The sequence below is a fragment of the Nematostella vectensis genome, chromosome 9 (genome assembly GCF_932526225.1).
Source record: "Nematostella vectensis chromosome 9, jaNemVect1.1, whole genome shotgun sequence".
Lineage (NCBI taxonomy): Eukaryota > Metazoa > Cnidaria > Anthozoa > Actiniaria > Edwardsiidae > Nematostella > Nematostella vectensis.
In genome coordinates this window covers 3,112,380-3,128,548 of record NC_064042.1, presented here as the reverse complement: position 1 = coordinate 3,128,548, position 16,169 = coordinate 3,112,380, and the positions used below count along the sequence as shown (strand labels likewise).

The 16,169-nt window shown below is 38.6% G+C and overlaps 1 protein-coding gene across 2 annotated transcripts; it reads right to left on the bottom strand.

Moving 5' to 3' along the window:
- Nucleotides 1–693: 693 nt before the first annotated feature.
- On the bottom strand, nt 694–16,003 carry LOC5517238 (dual specificity tyrosine-phosphorylation-regulated kinase 1A). Of its 2 annotated transcripts, XM_032387344.2 has the most exons (10): nt 15,606–16,003; nt 12,251–12,315; nt 11,178–11,214; nt 9,901–10,115; nt 9,106–9,291; nt 8,599–8,746; nt 7,835–8,121; nt 4,650–4,796; nt 4,383–4,529; nt 694–4,048 (listed from the first exon to the last, which is right to left on the bottom strand). In XM_032387344.2, the coding sequence occupies exons 3-10, from the start codon at nt 11,191–11,193 to the stop codon at nt 3,122–3,124; spliced, it is 2,073 nt and encodes a 690-aa protein (XP_032243235.1). In that variant the 5' UTR covers nt 11,194–11,214; nt 12,251–12,315; nt 15,606–16,003; the 3' UTR covers nt 694–3,121. The 2 variants fall into 2 exon arrangements, with proteins under 2 accessions (XP_032243235.1, XP_032243234.1); XM_032387343.2 differs by lacking the exon at nt 11,178–11,214.
- Nucleotides 16,004–16,169: the final 166 nt, after the last annotated feature.

The following is a 16,169-nucleotide window of genomic DNA, read 5'->3' as shown; positions in this document are numbered from 1 at the left end:
TTTTAATATACCGAGTGTTAACCTGCGTTTTGGGTAAGGAAGCACTGCGCTTGTTTAGAGGGTGAGGCAGGTGAGGCAAAGAAAAGGTGATCCCCGCGCATATAGGGGAATGGTTCGCTAATCATCCAATGAGAGCGCGCGTAGTATTATCGTAGCTGTACAATCAAGACGGGAATGTACAGTGCGCTAACCAACCAATGAGAGCGCACGTTTTATAGTAGCTGTATACTCAAGACGGGAATGTACATTGCACTGATCAACCAATAAGAGCGCGAGTGGAATCGTAGCTATATAAGTTAAGTGGTATAACTGGAAAGACTACAGGCAAGCTGTAGAAAAACTAGATGGTCTGCGTAGGCGTGGTGTAGGCAAGGTTTGAATCAACACAAGGTTGAAAAGGTATGTTAAACGCCTCGGTGGAACCGAGTGGTTGCGCTGACGTTTCGACGTTAGCCCTTTGTCGGAGCAAAAGAGAACAATACAATCAAGGCGGGAATGTACAGTGCGCTAATAAGCCAATAAGAGCGCGCGTAGTATCGAAGAAGGAAGGTACGGTGCGCTGATCAGCCAATGAGAGCGCGTGTAGTATCGTAGTGATATCACAAAGTGTAAGCCTTTGGAACTGCTATTTTGTAACCACGAGCTTCATAAACCTAAATCATAACCTTATAAGCAATTGACTTTACACATACATGCAGTATTTTTTTTTTTAATTTACCAAAATCTACATACACTTTGGTACTCAAAACAGGCTAAATGTGACTGAAACTTATGTACAACGGTCTCAAGGAACGCGAGCGTTCAGAACTTACTAAAACAAAGTGGTCACCCATGGATTCACCCCATCCCCTCGAGTAAAAATTTAAAAGCTATCTCATCCCAGTCTCTCCAGAACCTTACACGCCGTGAGAGACAAGGGCGAGTTATTGCTTACCGTGCAATTAGCATCGACTAAAAAATTAAAGGTAGATACTTTATGTATGATAAAGACTATCGACATCAACGTAGATACAAAAAGGTCGATTGCAAAATACTTTCATAAAGTAACTACCGAAATAATGTGCGCAGTAGTCCAACGAGTCTCGACTGCCAACGGGAGCGCGCGTAACGCAATTTCATACTGCGTAACGCAATGTCACGACTGCGTAACGTAATGTCACGACGAACAGCCGAGACTGAAAGATACTACGCTTTTCCTTAACATTTAAAAATGAGACCGATTTACCGGTTTTAATAATAACCCTTAAAATTTATGGGAAAATGACGTCGATACGTAGGCGAGCGCTCAAGCCGCATTTATTAAAAATTTGCCGTTACATCTAAAGGTGAAAATGCTCTACTAAGTCGGGTTCACACTTTAAGAATGAACATTACCATTAGAAAAGAAAAAGAAATAAAGAAATCTAATTTAAAAGCTAAATCAGTGTTCCTTCCCCATTAAGTAAGTTGACCTATTTAGTTCAAATTTGAAAACTGAGTTCTTGGGAAAACGTAAAAAAAAAGACAAAGTCAACAGGATTATCAAATCGAAATAAAAACAGACCAAAGTGGATCCAAAAGATAAAATACTTAGGGAGAGATGATTAAAAAGAACAATATAGACTAAATATAAAAGCAAATATTAAAAACGAAAGTTAAAAAAGGATAACTAAATAGTTAAAACGAGATAATACATATATTCCATGCAGGTTTTTGAAGATTAAATTCTAAATTGCATAAAGCCTAGGAGTGTTTAAGGAGAAACATTGCAAGCAAGGGAAAGCAAACGATAAATAAAATACCGAACAAAAAGCACTCCTTTTCCCCAGATTTTTTCTTTCGGACAAATGCATAGCGAATAAATATTCGAGACAAATCTTTCAATTTTACAACTGCCTCCTGTAATTCTCTGGTACTTTCTCTCTAATCTTTGCATTCCCTTTTAGCGTAGCGCAATGCGAAGTTAAAGAGAGCAAGTCAGTGGAAGAAAGTGTAATCTAGTAGATCCCTTTTATATTTTTCGCCTTCGCCGTGGAATTTTGACAATAAAAAGTAATGCAATATTTGGAAATACATAAAAATATAAACGCTTCCGAACAAAATAATAATAAAATAAAAATAATAATGATGTAAAACAGGGTGACAGACGCTTGCCACAAAATACTTAATTGAAGGAGAGTAAACAAGATGAAGGGTGGTATAGGTGACTAACACTCTACGTGACTTGTCAAGAAAAGAAGGGATATATTGTACACTTTCTCTCAGTGACTTCAGCTAATTAATGGCTGCATTGAAGCTAACAGTAAAGAGAAGGCGCTGCTGCAATAACTAGCTAAACCATACTAACCAAATTCAATGTTGAAAACAACTCGAATCTCCCTTGTACGCCTCCTTCTATATCTCTTCTCTATTGAGTCAAGGAAGCGGAAAGGCGCACTAGATACCATATTTGGCACTGGATACCATATTTGGTACTAGGATCCTAAGCACGTCGCACTGCTCGATTTCCACTGACAAGAGGGACTTGACAGTAGCAGACATTTAGATCAAGTGGCAGAGTCACGGACACTTCATGTGTTACACCATAGATACGGGATACTGTCTAACATTGCGTCTTGTGACGTCACACTTTGTAGCAAAACACAACAGCATGACAAAATGGATCACGCAACGCAATCGTGATGTTTCGATGGACAACATCCACATCTTGACTTCATGACCAAGTCACGAAACGCCGTCGTTAAAGCGTGTCAATTGTATACCATCCCGTGTAACACAAATCTTCGCGTAACGCAATCTTCTCGTGACACAATATAACGCCGTCCTTTGGCGCAATGCCTCCCGGGATCGCTTTCTCCCGCTCCGAATAAAGACACCTGTGGGGCAGCTCCCCACATGGCGCAAAAATAATCACTCCCAACCAACATGTTATGGCGCACGGTAACCAACACAATACAAACTGCACCCATCTTTTGAATCCTTTTTACACTTCTTTTGAATCCTAATAACTTAGGTTTTTTTTAAGCCCTCAATGTGTGAAATAATAGCGTTAAAAGGGTGGTTAATATACTGTGGTAACTAGCGTCCAAAAGGTGAATATGCAGTGGGTGTATTCTAGTGGTGACCGTACGCCAATGTGCGGTTAGTTGCTGACGACTGGGTTTTGCTGTACGCATACTCCAACCATGGGCGAGTCTTCCCCGGTAGAGTGTTGTTGTACGATGTCCCGTCGGTGCGTAGTAGCGCCTATTGAGCGCGGGTGCTGCGGATTCGAGCCAGCATTATAATACTCATAACTATTATTGCCCGTGTAATTTGCGTCCGGGGGTGCCGCAGCGCTCAAGATCGGCCCTGCATAATTCGCATTAGTAGCCACGTCAGCCGCGTTTACGGCGTTAGCAGGCTGATCCATGTTCATTGAGTTACACGAGCTTGAAGACGAGTAATTCGACATAGTCTCGGAGCTGTAATAGACCCCAGGCGCGTGCGCGAAGCCGCGGCCTTGCCCGCGACTAGCCTCGCTACTGTGCAAAGAAGTTGACGCAGAGCTATAAGACGAAGAGCCTTCACTACACGTGTGAGGCGCGTTGATGTGAATAGCCTGTGCGGCAACGCGAGAGTCCGATTCATTAGAAGGAGTCCGTTCCACACTGCGTTTGTAGCTGCTAGCAGAGTTCCCCCATTGCGTCTTGTTCCCAGGGCTGTCGCATTCCATGGCTGATGACGTCACGTGGGCTGTAGGATCTGAGCATGCGCGAGTATTAGAAACCGTGCTATTGGTTGTGCTAGTGGTAGAGTTCGTTGTGCTCCCCATTGCGGGGGAATTCGTCGCTGAATGTGTGGTGTTGGTGCCTTCCTCTGCGGTCTTTTTAAAAAAGCAGTGATGGAGAGCAGCGTATGGCACAATGCGCGTCTTGCGATCGTAGTCAAGCATGCGCAGTATTAGGTCTTTGAATTTGAGGTAGTCTTGTAGCGTGTGGCCGGCCTCGCCTAGCCTTCGCCCGCCCGGGCCGCCAGTCTCGCAGCCTAGAATGTCGTGAAGCTTACGGCTCCCAGGTGAGAGATACTCCTGCAGACGTAAAGAAAGTATAATTATCATATCACAAAGCCATTATGCTAGCTCAACATGGAAGATTGAGGGGTAGTGGTGGTTGGGTGGGGGACTCACCCAGTAGGCGACTCGCACTAACAAATTACGTGACTTTTTGGGTGACAAACACGAACACTCCAGCTTTTGGCGGCAAAATAATAAACAACAAAAAGCAAAATATTCAGAAGTTACGGTTTTATTTTTAAAAGGTTTCATTATTGCGTCGCTCTCTGGCGTAAAACACGAAAAATAACTTCTCCACTATGATAACTTATTACTTATAACTTAATAAATTTTTCAGCAGATTCCTCACCTTGACCTTCACTCCATCCTTGACCTTGAGACATTGGTACGATCCGTCCGGTAACCGGTCAAAGAATTTTCTGGCCTTAGGTGCGTTGTCCAAAATATCTTTTGGTGGCATCCCTAGAACTTCAACTATCTTCATCATCTGGTCGAACTGAAAATTCCAATATTATTAAGATTAAATATAAATAACTTCTCATCACCATGCTTCACCGATTTTAAAATTTGTTGCAGTTCACTCTGATAACAAAGCATAAACCCGTATTGTACCCACCTCGTTAGCCCCACTGAACAGAGGTTCTCCCGTGTGCATCTCCACCAGTATACACCCCAGACTCCACATGTCTATAGCCAGGTTATATGGGATACCAAGTAAGACTTCCGGCGATCTGTAAAACCTACTCTGGATGTACTGGTAAATCTGGAATGCAAAAGTGGTTGGCAGAGCATAAGTATGACTCGTAAAAGGATATTCTTATGTTTTATTGGTATTTTATTGGTATTATATACTTTGCGGGCAAAATATACCTCGAAATGTTCTAAGTGAAGCACACAGGAGTACCAACCCGCTATACGGGACCTAAAAAAGGGTGCTATTCCAGCCTTTGAATATATATATTTTTATATTTAATGATAACGTTTGATGACAACATCTTAGCACGGGTCGCCCTCATATTCAATCATGTGTAACCAGTTATGTACGTATTGCTAAGATATCACTGAAAACTTGCGAATTGCGTTGCGTATTTCAGCGGTTCTACATAATGAGCGTGCGCAGAAAATAAAAACATGGCGTGGGAACACTTTCGCCACTTTTTAGAGCGTTGTTTCGCGACCTCGGTCAATCCAAAATCCTTGTCTCGTTGGGATAACGCGTCAATCAACCGTCTAAACCAATCGATGGCCCTCATGTTTTCACTGTCGCGTCATAAACCATTTGACTGCACACAGCGAGAGAAATTAATTGATCACGGTGTTATGACTGACTTCGCGCTATTACCAGACGAGCAAAGGATCTGAATTCGGTGGTCGCGCAACAACAAATTCGGCTATAATCTGTTTTACTTGTATTCTTCGAGGGTTTTTTTTGATGGAGCGACAGGAAATGGAAGAAGTGGCAGTCTTTTTGGGGCGGATAATCAATTAAAATGTATTACTCTTTGTATAGCCATGAATTAGTTTTGTGGTATGTTGTATTGTTTTTATTGGACATGACTTAAGCTGGTGTGCAGTATTGGCCATTATCCCCAGGAGACCCCAGTGAAACGTCATGTTTTGTCAAAAAATGCGACAAGTTGCAAAAGTTTACGAGCATGTTTGAAATGTAAAAGACATCGCACGAGAAAAATTACAGCAGATCGCGCGAATTTGCACCTAGTTTATAACTACTGATTGTGTGCTAGCGCGTACGCTAGCACATAATCTCACTACGCAACATAATACGAAACAGGCCTGTACCCAGGATTTTTCTTGGGGGGGGGGGGGGGGGGGGTTGCGAAATCCGAAAAACTGGACCTAATTTTTTCCGAGTGGGGGAGGGGAATGGAGGGAGTTCTCTGATAAAAATCTAACCACCTCCGAAAAAACAAAAAGGGATTTTTTTATGCCTTTGCAGTATCTGCACGGGACGTTTGCACCCCCTTCACCGCCCCTGTGAAACGCAATTCGCACGTTTTCAGCGAGAAAAACCGCCATCATTCGCGCGAAAAAATTTGAAGCAAACCTGAAAGTGTAAAGGGGCCTTACGCAGCAGGTTAATATTTGGTAATAGAAATTTGGCATATCTGCAACAAGGCCTCAGACAAAGATATTTGAGCACATTCTCAAAGTGGTAGACTAAATGTTTAATTAAAACAATATAAAATGGTCCGTTTGTCTTTTTTGTTTAGTCTTGGAAAATTTGAGAATTGTCCGAGCGCCAAAATAACACTTGAAACTTGAAAAGAAATCACTTTTTTAACCAGTCATATTTCTCGTGACAGCAACCTTATTAATTTTCAGACCGAATGCAGGAATAAGCGGTCAGAAACTTGATACGAATTATGGACCAAAACACTAACTAAAACAATTGGATATCAAGCGAAGTGCTGGAAAACTAGCACGTCTGATAAATTATTCAAAATAACTGCTCCAACTTCTCAAAACGCTGTAAATTTGCATGAATTGTAGACGGCATTGAATTGACAGCGTAGGTCTCAGCTGTCACTATGAGTCAGACTCATGTTGTGTGACGGGGGCGGTATTTACTCGCTTATGATTGGTCGAGGGAGACAAACTGTCATTTCAAGTCCCTTGAGGTCCCGTATGATTGATCGCGCCGACCTTCGCCCACGCATGACGGGGCTGTACGGAGAATTTTTACTTTGATAGTTGTTTAAATCGACCGCGTAAAAGAACAACCATTATTTTCAAGACATTTCGAGAATCTTTTAAGCTAAAGCAACATGAACGCAATTTAATACTAAAATTAAAGACAACAATACCGATAAGAGTCCAGTTTTAGCGTCTTTTGTTCTGATTCAGGCAAAATATATATTATAAACAAAATAAGCTCGAATTAATAAGAATTGTAGACATGTTTAATCTGTAGGCTGCTTGAAAACTTTTAAACATCTAACTCAAATAAATCGCTTGATGTCCTTTGACCTCAATAAAACCCACTTAAACATGCATTCAATTCAACTAACATCGTAATAAACTCGACCCGGTAAACAGTAAGCCAACCGAATGATTGCCGACTAAAAACGAAGAGTCATTGATTGGTGAAGCGTAAAAAGGCGCCAAAGTTTCGCGCTACTTTCCAAATCACGCGGATCATGGTAAACAACTAGTAGTCATTTTTGGTATCAAATTACCCTTGGCAATGCGGTAAGCAATAGTGATAAAAGTAAAAAAACCCACGGTGTCTGTGTATAGCACCAGGTCTACCACCAAGGATAACTCGAGCTCGAAAGTCACAGCAACCCAGTTAACTCAAACTCAGAGGTCACAGCAACCCAGTTAACTCGAACTCGAATGTCACAGCAACCCAGTTAACTCGAACTCAGAGGTCACAGCAACCCAGTTAACTCGAACTCAAAGGTCACAGCAACCCAGTTAACTCGAACTCGAAGGTCACAGCAACCCAGTTAACTCGAAAGTCATAGCAACTCGGATAACTCGAAAGTCACAGCAACCCAGTTAACTCGAACTCGGAGGTCACAGCAATCCAGTTAACTCGAAAGTCACAGCAACTCGGAAGGAAGTATATTGGCGCCGAGGTAATTCGAAGCATCAAGGAAAACGAACATAAATTTTAGTTATCAGCGAGTTCGAGTTATCGAGTAGATATGACTCATAAATATAATAAAGGAAATTCATGTTCAAGTTAGCAAGTTGCTCGGGTAGCTTGAATTCGAGTTTTTGGTGCTTCATTGTTTTATTTCTGTTGACTATATTAGGAATTAAATATTCACTTACCCTTTGGCCAATTTGACAAGAACTCCCAAAGTCCACAATTTTGATAGCGCTGCGTTTAGGATTGCATAACAAAATGTTCTCCGGTTTCAAATCACAGTGAATAATGCTCAGCTCGGGCGAACACAAGAACAGCAGCGCTGTGCACATTTGCTGAGCGAATTTGCGAGTGAGATTCAAGGAAACCCCGCGAAAGTTTGTATTCCGTAACAGATCATATAAGTTGTAAGAAAGGAGCTCGAAGACTAGGCAGAGATGGTTTCGCCACATAAAGTGTCTTTTTAGCCGCACTGAAAAAAAAAATGAATAGGTTATTATTATTATTATTATTATATTTTTTGCTTTGGTGTGTCTCTTTGGTGTGTCTCTTCGATGAAAAAGATGAAAAAGAAAAGTAAAGAGATTCAAGGAAACCCCGCGAAAGTTTGTATTCCGTAACAGATCATATAAAAAAAAAATGAATAGGTTATTATTATTATTATTATATTTTTTGCTTTGGTGTGTCTCTTTGGTGTGTCTCTTCGATGAAAAAGATGAAAAAGAAAAGTAAGAGATTCAAGGAAACCCCGCGAAAGTTTGTATTCCGTAACAGATCATATAAGTTGTAAGAAAGGAGCTCGAAGACTAGGCAGAGATGGTTTCGCCACATAAAGTGTCTTTTTATTTTTTGCTTTGGTGTGTCTCTTTGGTGTGTCTCTTCGATGAAAAAGATGAAAAAGAAAAGTAAAATTGGTTTCTACTTTTAAGGTTCTACTTTTAAAACCTACCTATGTAGTATTTGCCGTCAGGGTCATTTTTGTTCATAAGTTCTAATAGCTTGACTTCTATCTGAGCTTGGTTAAGGAAAGGTTTCTTGTTTTTGATAATTTTGACTGCTATATGTTCTTTCTCCTGGTGGTCGTAGGCTTTACAAACCTGTGAACGAGCGAAAAAAAAATACGAAGAGTAAGAATGTGAAGAATACAATTGTACAAACACAAAACGCATGTCGACATTTAATAATTTCTACGTTTTTTTTTTCGTTGTTGCTTGGTTTGCTATGACGAATATTTTTGTCTGCTAAGTACCGAACAACGTTTACCAAAAGAGGAGCAAAACCATAGAAAGCGATCGAGTGGCCCAATCGGTATCCCTGTGGTCTTGGTTGGACATAACGGTACAAACGGCCAGCGTATCACGAAACATGAGCGAAAAAGTAAGAGGAGTCAGGTAGGTTTTATATTATGTCTGTGGTCTGGGCGCGAAATAATGAGTAACAGGTGAATGGCACATACCTGGCCAAACGAGCCCTTTCCAATGAGGGATTCAATCTCATATCGGTCAAACCACTTTTCTCCTGCTTTTACGATGTAATCATAATTCTCATCATCATATCCATCGTTGTACTGAGGCGGTCGTTTCTTCGGCCGGACAGGGTCTGGTTCTTCGGGCTTGGGTCTTTTCTTATTGGCGTAGTAAACCTAGAGGAATGAACAAAAAAACTGGATTAAGGTACAGGAACATTGAAGATAAGTGGGTTGGGGAGTTATCATTAATTAATGGGGGAGGGACATTTTTGAAATCCAGCAGGCGCACAAAAAGGCAAACTTTAATTACAAATGCAACAGAAAAATCTGGCAAGTATACTAAAGGACAACCAATCGCATTTGAAAAATAACAGTAAGCAAATACCAAGTACCAAATTATAGTATGATGATGCATTGGGTTGATATTTTCCCTTTTTTAGGAAAAGTAAAAATTGTAACTGAATTCTCAAACAGGCCTGGACCCCGTGGCCGCCGTTAAAAAATCATGGATACCGTAATGAGTAGAATAAGCGCCTGGGGCACTTATTTAATTTGTCGGGTCTTTGGGGGGTGCTTATCAGGAAGGGATGCTTATTTTATTTTGGCAGTAAATACCAGCTTTAAAATGGACTGAAACAAAAAATTGTGCACATAGGTATAAATAAGGGAAGATAAGTAGACCGTGTTGTAATGTGATGTCAATGCAAGCTAAATGAAATTAAGATATTGGGGAGAGGGCACTTATTCGAATCATTACGGTATGCCACTCATTTCTGCTGTTACCTCATTAATGTGCTTATAAGTCTTGATCAAATCTACACTCAGCTTGCGAAGCGGGGCACCACAAGGGTCACGAAACTTAGTAGGAATTCTGCTATAAAAATTCTGTGCTCCAACATAGTCTACTTCATCAGCCTGTTCGTCTGACCCACTATTTTGTATCACACAGTTCATGATGGGGAGTGTGGAGGGGACTGGTGCTGCACCTTCATATTTCCCTAAAAGATAAATATCATCATGTAATCACGGCAGTTGAAGGACTAAAAGTACATTTTTGCATAATTATTTGGCTGTTACGGCAGTTAATTAAGATGCAGTTATGTTTAATATGATAACAAGAAACGTGTTTTGCTATTTGTGCAAGTGCAAATGAGATTTAGATTTAGTATGACTTAGTATAATGTGTTTATCAAGGTGAGAAAAAGTGACATTGTGCAATTGAAATAATAACATTGTCACCAAGTTGCAATGATTTAGCATGTTAGCTTAGGTATTTCAAACTGTTACAAGCCTAAGAACTGATAAAGCTTCATCCTTATAAGTAGAGATATCACTTCCATTTTTTTCTTTTTTCTTTTCTTTAACAACAAATTAGGTTATAAGAGATTTAAATGCACATGTGGAGAGCGTCGTATGTACACAGTTGAGAACAAGGGGTTTTACTGCAATTTTTGAAAATTCTGAAAGCTCACATTCCAAGGGACAAAAAAAATTTTTGGCTTCCACAAGTCAAAAGCCTTGAACTGTTCTTATTGGCATACACTTATATTGGCTTCCAGTTATGCCACCTGAGAGCCATTTTTGGACCAAGCATACAAAATGTGTTTTGTGAGAAGCAGTATTAGCATTCAAAAATCTCAGTGGGGGTTTTCAGAATACTTAAAAACACAGCAAAGAGTAAAACAATTAGAAGAAAGACACTCCTTTGCAACAGTGTTCACAGAGACTGGGCTAGGTGTTTGTTTAGGGCTAGGATTCTAGATGGGTATTTAACATGAACCAGTTCCAATTCAACCATTAGTACTACGGCTTCAATGAAATTCAGTTTTTCTCCTAAGGAAGACAAACACCAAGCCCAGTTGGACGCGGCATGTGTTGTTATAGCAATTATTAAGTTAAATTTAAATCATTTTTTATCATTTATGCCTGTGATTTACAGCGAAGGCAATTGTCTTTTAAATTACTTGCAGTTACGTGTCCAGAGATTTAATATGAGTGCATCTGAAGTGTTAAACATGCATAAGGACATCTGGGATGTCAAGAATAAATGGCCACTCAACTCCATCTTGTCGACATAGTGTGATATCATCCATGCATCTGTAACAAAACAGATGCCCTGTTACATACAGTACAGTAACACAACAAAGATGTTCATTGTCAACACGATTTATAAAAGTCATGTACAAGTCAGTTCTTAGTTCAATCAAATTAATTATAACTCGACAAGTTTCACTGACAAATATTAGTAATTGTTTAGACTTACAGTGAAAATTATTATAAAATTATAACTATGGTCATTTTATTTATCAACTTCTTTTGTAATTAAAAATAATCAAATGATTTATTGCAGTCAGTCAATGCACTTATGGCACTTCGTTATGCAACAATGAACAGAATGACAAAATGAGAACAAAATCAGACCAACTCTAAGTTTTATGATATCTTTGAAAGATTATGTGATATCATTTGAAATTTGTAAACGTATTTACAGCTTCAGGACATTATTTAAAGCACCAGTCGTTTAAGTGGTAATTAATTAAATTAAGTAGTACAGTATGGCTCTTAGGATCTAAGGCTTATATATCTACAGTTAATATAAAATTAACTCAATGATAACAATTGTAGAATAAGGTGATTGATATGCTTTAGTTATGGGTGGTTTTCCCTCCTAAAACCCCTGTGTCTATAGGCTTGGGTTGTAAGGTTGGGCTCATTCCTCTTGCCTCTCCAAAATTACAAATCAAATAAAAATGTGGAAGTATTCAGACTTGCTATTTCTTGATGACCATGTGGTCTTACATCGGGACAAGAATAAAAAAGTAAAAAAAAATTGTCAGGTTACGCTCGGTACCAAACACAACTGAGCAGGATTTGATTTTTGTACTTGTGGACTAACCCAAGGTTACTTTGAATGCTGTTGGGTAAGTAGAAACAAGCAATTTGGAAAACACCCCTAAGTTACCTGTTTTTGAGAAAAAAAAGACAGTTTTTCTTCTTATTTTTTAATTTTATTTGAACTTGGGTAAGTTTGCATAAATTTTAATATCAAGCCCTGCTGATATTTGATTGAAATTTGGAGAGCTTTGATGTTCAGTGATCATTACGCTTTATTGAATGGTGGAATAATCTTTACCTTGTCCAATACTGCCACTCCCAGCTCCTGACTTGTCCATCATGTTATAAAAAGCATCTTAGCAGCTGAAAAGATGTAAACAAGCTTAAAAACAAACAAACAAGCAAACAAACAAACAAAAGTAAAACAAGCAAACAAATGAAAAACAAGCAAGTAAACAATAGAAAAACAAGCAAACAAACATGGGAAAACACCAAGCAAACTAATGAGCAAGCAAACAAAAGTAAAACAAGCAAACAAAATAAAAACAAGCAAGTAAACAAGAGAAAAACAAGCAAACAAACAAGCAAGCAAAAAAAACACACATTGCAAGCACCCTGGGCCAAATTCCTAACACATTTTCCTAGTATGCAAAAAACATTTTTGTAACTTTTCAAGACTATTTTTTCACTAAAAGTATAAAAGTAAAAGCCAAAGTTTTGCTGGCATAAAAAAATGAGAGACTATACCAGAGTTTGCTTTTTTCAGGAAAGGGTATTAAAATCATGAAAATACAGCTATATTTTGTTTGCTATAAAACATATGTATATAGTGACTTTTATCATGAATTGGAACCTGGTTATGGTTTATAGAAGAAAGCTATTCATTTGGTGGTCACAGGAATCAAGATCTAGTCTACTTTATAAAACTGAAACTGTAGAAACGTTATTGGAGTTGTTGCTATCGTAACACAATGAGTTACGATCCCTATATGGTGCGTCAGGATGACCTTATTGGAAGAAAGCGATAACCCTTGCCAGCAGATGTACAGGGACAAGAGAGTTTTGAATGTTTTATTTAAAATAACTTTTAAAATTGGAGTGCTGCTCAAACACCTTAGAAGTTCCAGATACATCTTACACAGAGTAGCGTATAAAATATGGTAAAAAAAAATTGCAAAAAGAAATAAAAAAAGGTTAAAAAGTCCAATAACTGGAATCATTCGAACTACAACTCATATTTAATTGTTGAAATAGTGATGAATATTTATTCAGGTTTCTAAAGTATCTCATATCAAAGACTTCAAAAATAAACATTCTATTATAAAAATAGAATACTGAAAAGGATCTGCAATCTTTAAAATTGCAAGAAAGTGTTATTGAACAGTTGTTCACCATCACATTTTTTACCTAAAGGAAACCAAATGGAATTTTTTTCTTGGAAACACTTTAAAACTGTCAGTGCAGACAGTCTAAATTTCTATTAAGATCAAGACCCTATTTACTACAGCAGAAGGTTGCGCATAAATGCTCAATATATTCCGCTATAAATTAGCTGGCCAGGGGGCTACTTAAATTCTGCTAAAAATACCATTCATAATATGTCTGACCCATATGTGGTGTCTGCAACCTTCATAAACTCAACAGTTATTAAAATCTAGAGGGTTGGTTAATTATGGTATTTATGAGTCCTACACAGTTATAATAAACTTTTTTCTAAATATATCAATCAAAACAAAATAGGCTACAATCGTGATGACCTTGACATAGGCAGAAAGGAAGAATCACTAAGTATTAAAAAATATTTATGGGACTGTTTTCTTAATATAGTCTATTTGATATACATGGAATTAAAAAAAAATTTTTAGCAATTTAAGCTTGCCAATTATCCATCAATACTTTAGAAAATACATTATAAAAAGAATGTATGTTAGTTAAATCATAATTCATTAGACAGTCTAGACAGGAAATTCAGGTTGATATAAAGGAAGTGAGGAAATTAATAATATTCTTTTTATAATTCGACTGCAAGTTCAGTCTTTTTTAATTATTTTTGACATATGGTTTCAGTAAATATTGAGATTACAGAAGGTTTCCACACGGTAGAGTGAAACAAAAAGAGATAATACTAACTCGACTAGAGAAATGTGGGTACTATTCGCATTTTCGCAAAGTTAATTCGAGTTTACCTTTGAATCCACTTGGTGCTCAAAGTGCCTCATTCCCACTTGGATTTTTGGTTCAACGTCATGAATTTGATAAATTTTAATGTCTTTTCACAAGCTGGCATGCAAGAATTACCAACGATTTTGATTAGAACAAGTGATCAGAAATCTTATGAACATTTTAAACGCGTCTATGACAAGGAGCTCACAGTTAACCGCTGAAAACGACAGGATACTCAACTTGAAATGGACACACTAAACAAGAATATAGGCAGGGAATTTCGCCCGATGCTAAGCTGCATTTGATCTAAAAATTGATCAGCTAAAGCCAATAAGGCCACAGTTCTAGCTAATCAACATTATATACGCTTCTCTAGACCACAAACTCAATAAATATACTACATGAATATGGAACAAACGGGGGACGAAAATATCGAAGAATGAATGAAATTTTAGCTGTACCATTGGCACCGCGGATGGATTTATTTGATCTATAGACTGTTTTAGTAAATTTAGATTATATACAAACATCTAAGGCTAGTGAGATTTAAAAACGTGCTATTCGTGAATTTCTCTGAGAAAAATCGTACTGATTACATGCATTAAAAGGAAGCGAGCACGATTGTATGGCCGTGGTTTCTGCAACCGTGAGCAAATTACGCAAGAAATGTCACGGATTGTGTTAAGTTTCTCTGTAGAATATACAAACGTATTATAAACTGGCGGCTTCTGACTATATAATGTCCATTCAGTAAGTAGATCGCGGATATTGCGTTCAAACAAAAAAACTTAAAAAATAGAACCGAAAAGTTGAATTTAATTTCGACAGCAAGCACACGAGTTTGTAGCCAAGATAAACCAAGCGATCGCAGGATAAAACCAATTTGGAGGGATTTCCAACGTTGAAGGAGATACCACACATAGGTAAACCTTCTATAGAAGAGAAAATTTTATACTTTTAGAACGCTAAAAGGATTCTAGAATACATGATCGAACGTTATTTGGGAAGCCACCATTTTGGACGGATTGCCATGAAATCGAAATCCAAGCTCCGTGCTAGAAAACGATTGCCCAAGACTAAAACTTTGACGATTGATTCCTAATTTCACGCTTCTATCAAGAAGTTTGTCTTGAAACCCTTTAACAAGAATGAATTATAAGAGTAGAAACTTTGCAAACAAGGCAGACAATGCGATTTCTCGGGTCGCTCTGACATTCACTTGCTCATTAACATTTCAGGAAAAATAAACCGCACGATGTTTTGACAGATTTCGCGTTCAATTTTCTCTGCATCCACACAGTCTAAACAGAAACCAAACCCACCAAGAAGCAGTTCAGAAGATCAAGGTATAATATCAGTTTAGTTTCTGGTATTATTAGGCGATCAAGCGGGGAAAACTTGGCCTTCTATTCGCGCGCCAAAAGGAACGATCAATCACAAAGCGAAGGTTGTTGTGAAGATATAAACTTTTCATATCAATCCTTACTTACCGGCGCATGGCAAATCTCGCTATCCCTTCCACTGACATTACAAATCGCGTAAATCCATTCCTTGGTTATCTGTGTGGAGCTGTGGCCCAAATCAATGCGTGTTCCGGCAAACTTGACAAGCCAGGAAAATTTTTCTTCGCACAAAAAAACAAAACTCGCGCGCTGATTCAGCAATCACGTTGCAGTTGAATAAAACGAACCGCTCCCCTCGCAATATTCCAAGTTTCCTGCCCGTTCTCGCATCAATTATTCAACCCAGAGCCCCTCCAGAAGTCGAAGAATTGCTTTTCCAAGCCAAGGGATGCCTTCCGCTACCAGATCGCTTTACCCGCTTTAAAAAATTCAAAATTCGAACGAAATATGGCCGAAGAAAACCGTTGAAAGGATGACGGTCGTGAGAAAATCGATGACGCGACGCCCTGTTGCTATGACGATGTCAATTATATCGAGCCGTCGCTAGTGAGAATTGATACATCGATCAAGTTTTTCACGGAATATGGCGCGCTTTTTTGTTGCTCAATTCGAAATCAAAACAAATCGACATTTTTTCAGCGAAACGCATTT

Coding starts and splice junctions, on each gene's coding strand:
- LOC5517238 (XM_032387343.2), bottom strand. CDS start 12,293: ATGATGGACAAGTCAGGAGCTGGGAGTGGCAGTATTGGACAAG. Junction 8,747..9,105: donor GAAAGGGCTCGTTTGGCCAG/GTATGTGCCATT, acceptor GCTCGTTCACAG/GTTTGTAAAGCCTACGACCA. Junction 4,049..4,382: donor AGGATGGAGTGAAGGTCAAG/GTGAGGAATCTG, acceptor TTACGTCTGCAG/GAGTATCTCTCACCTGGGAG.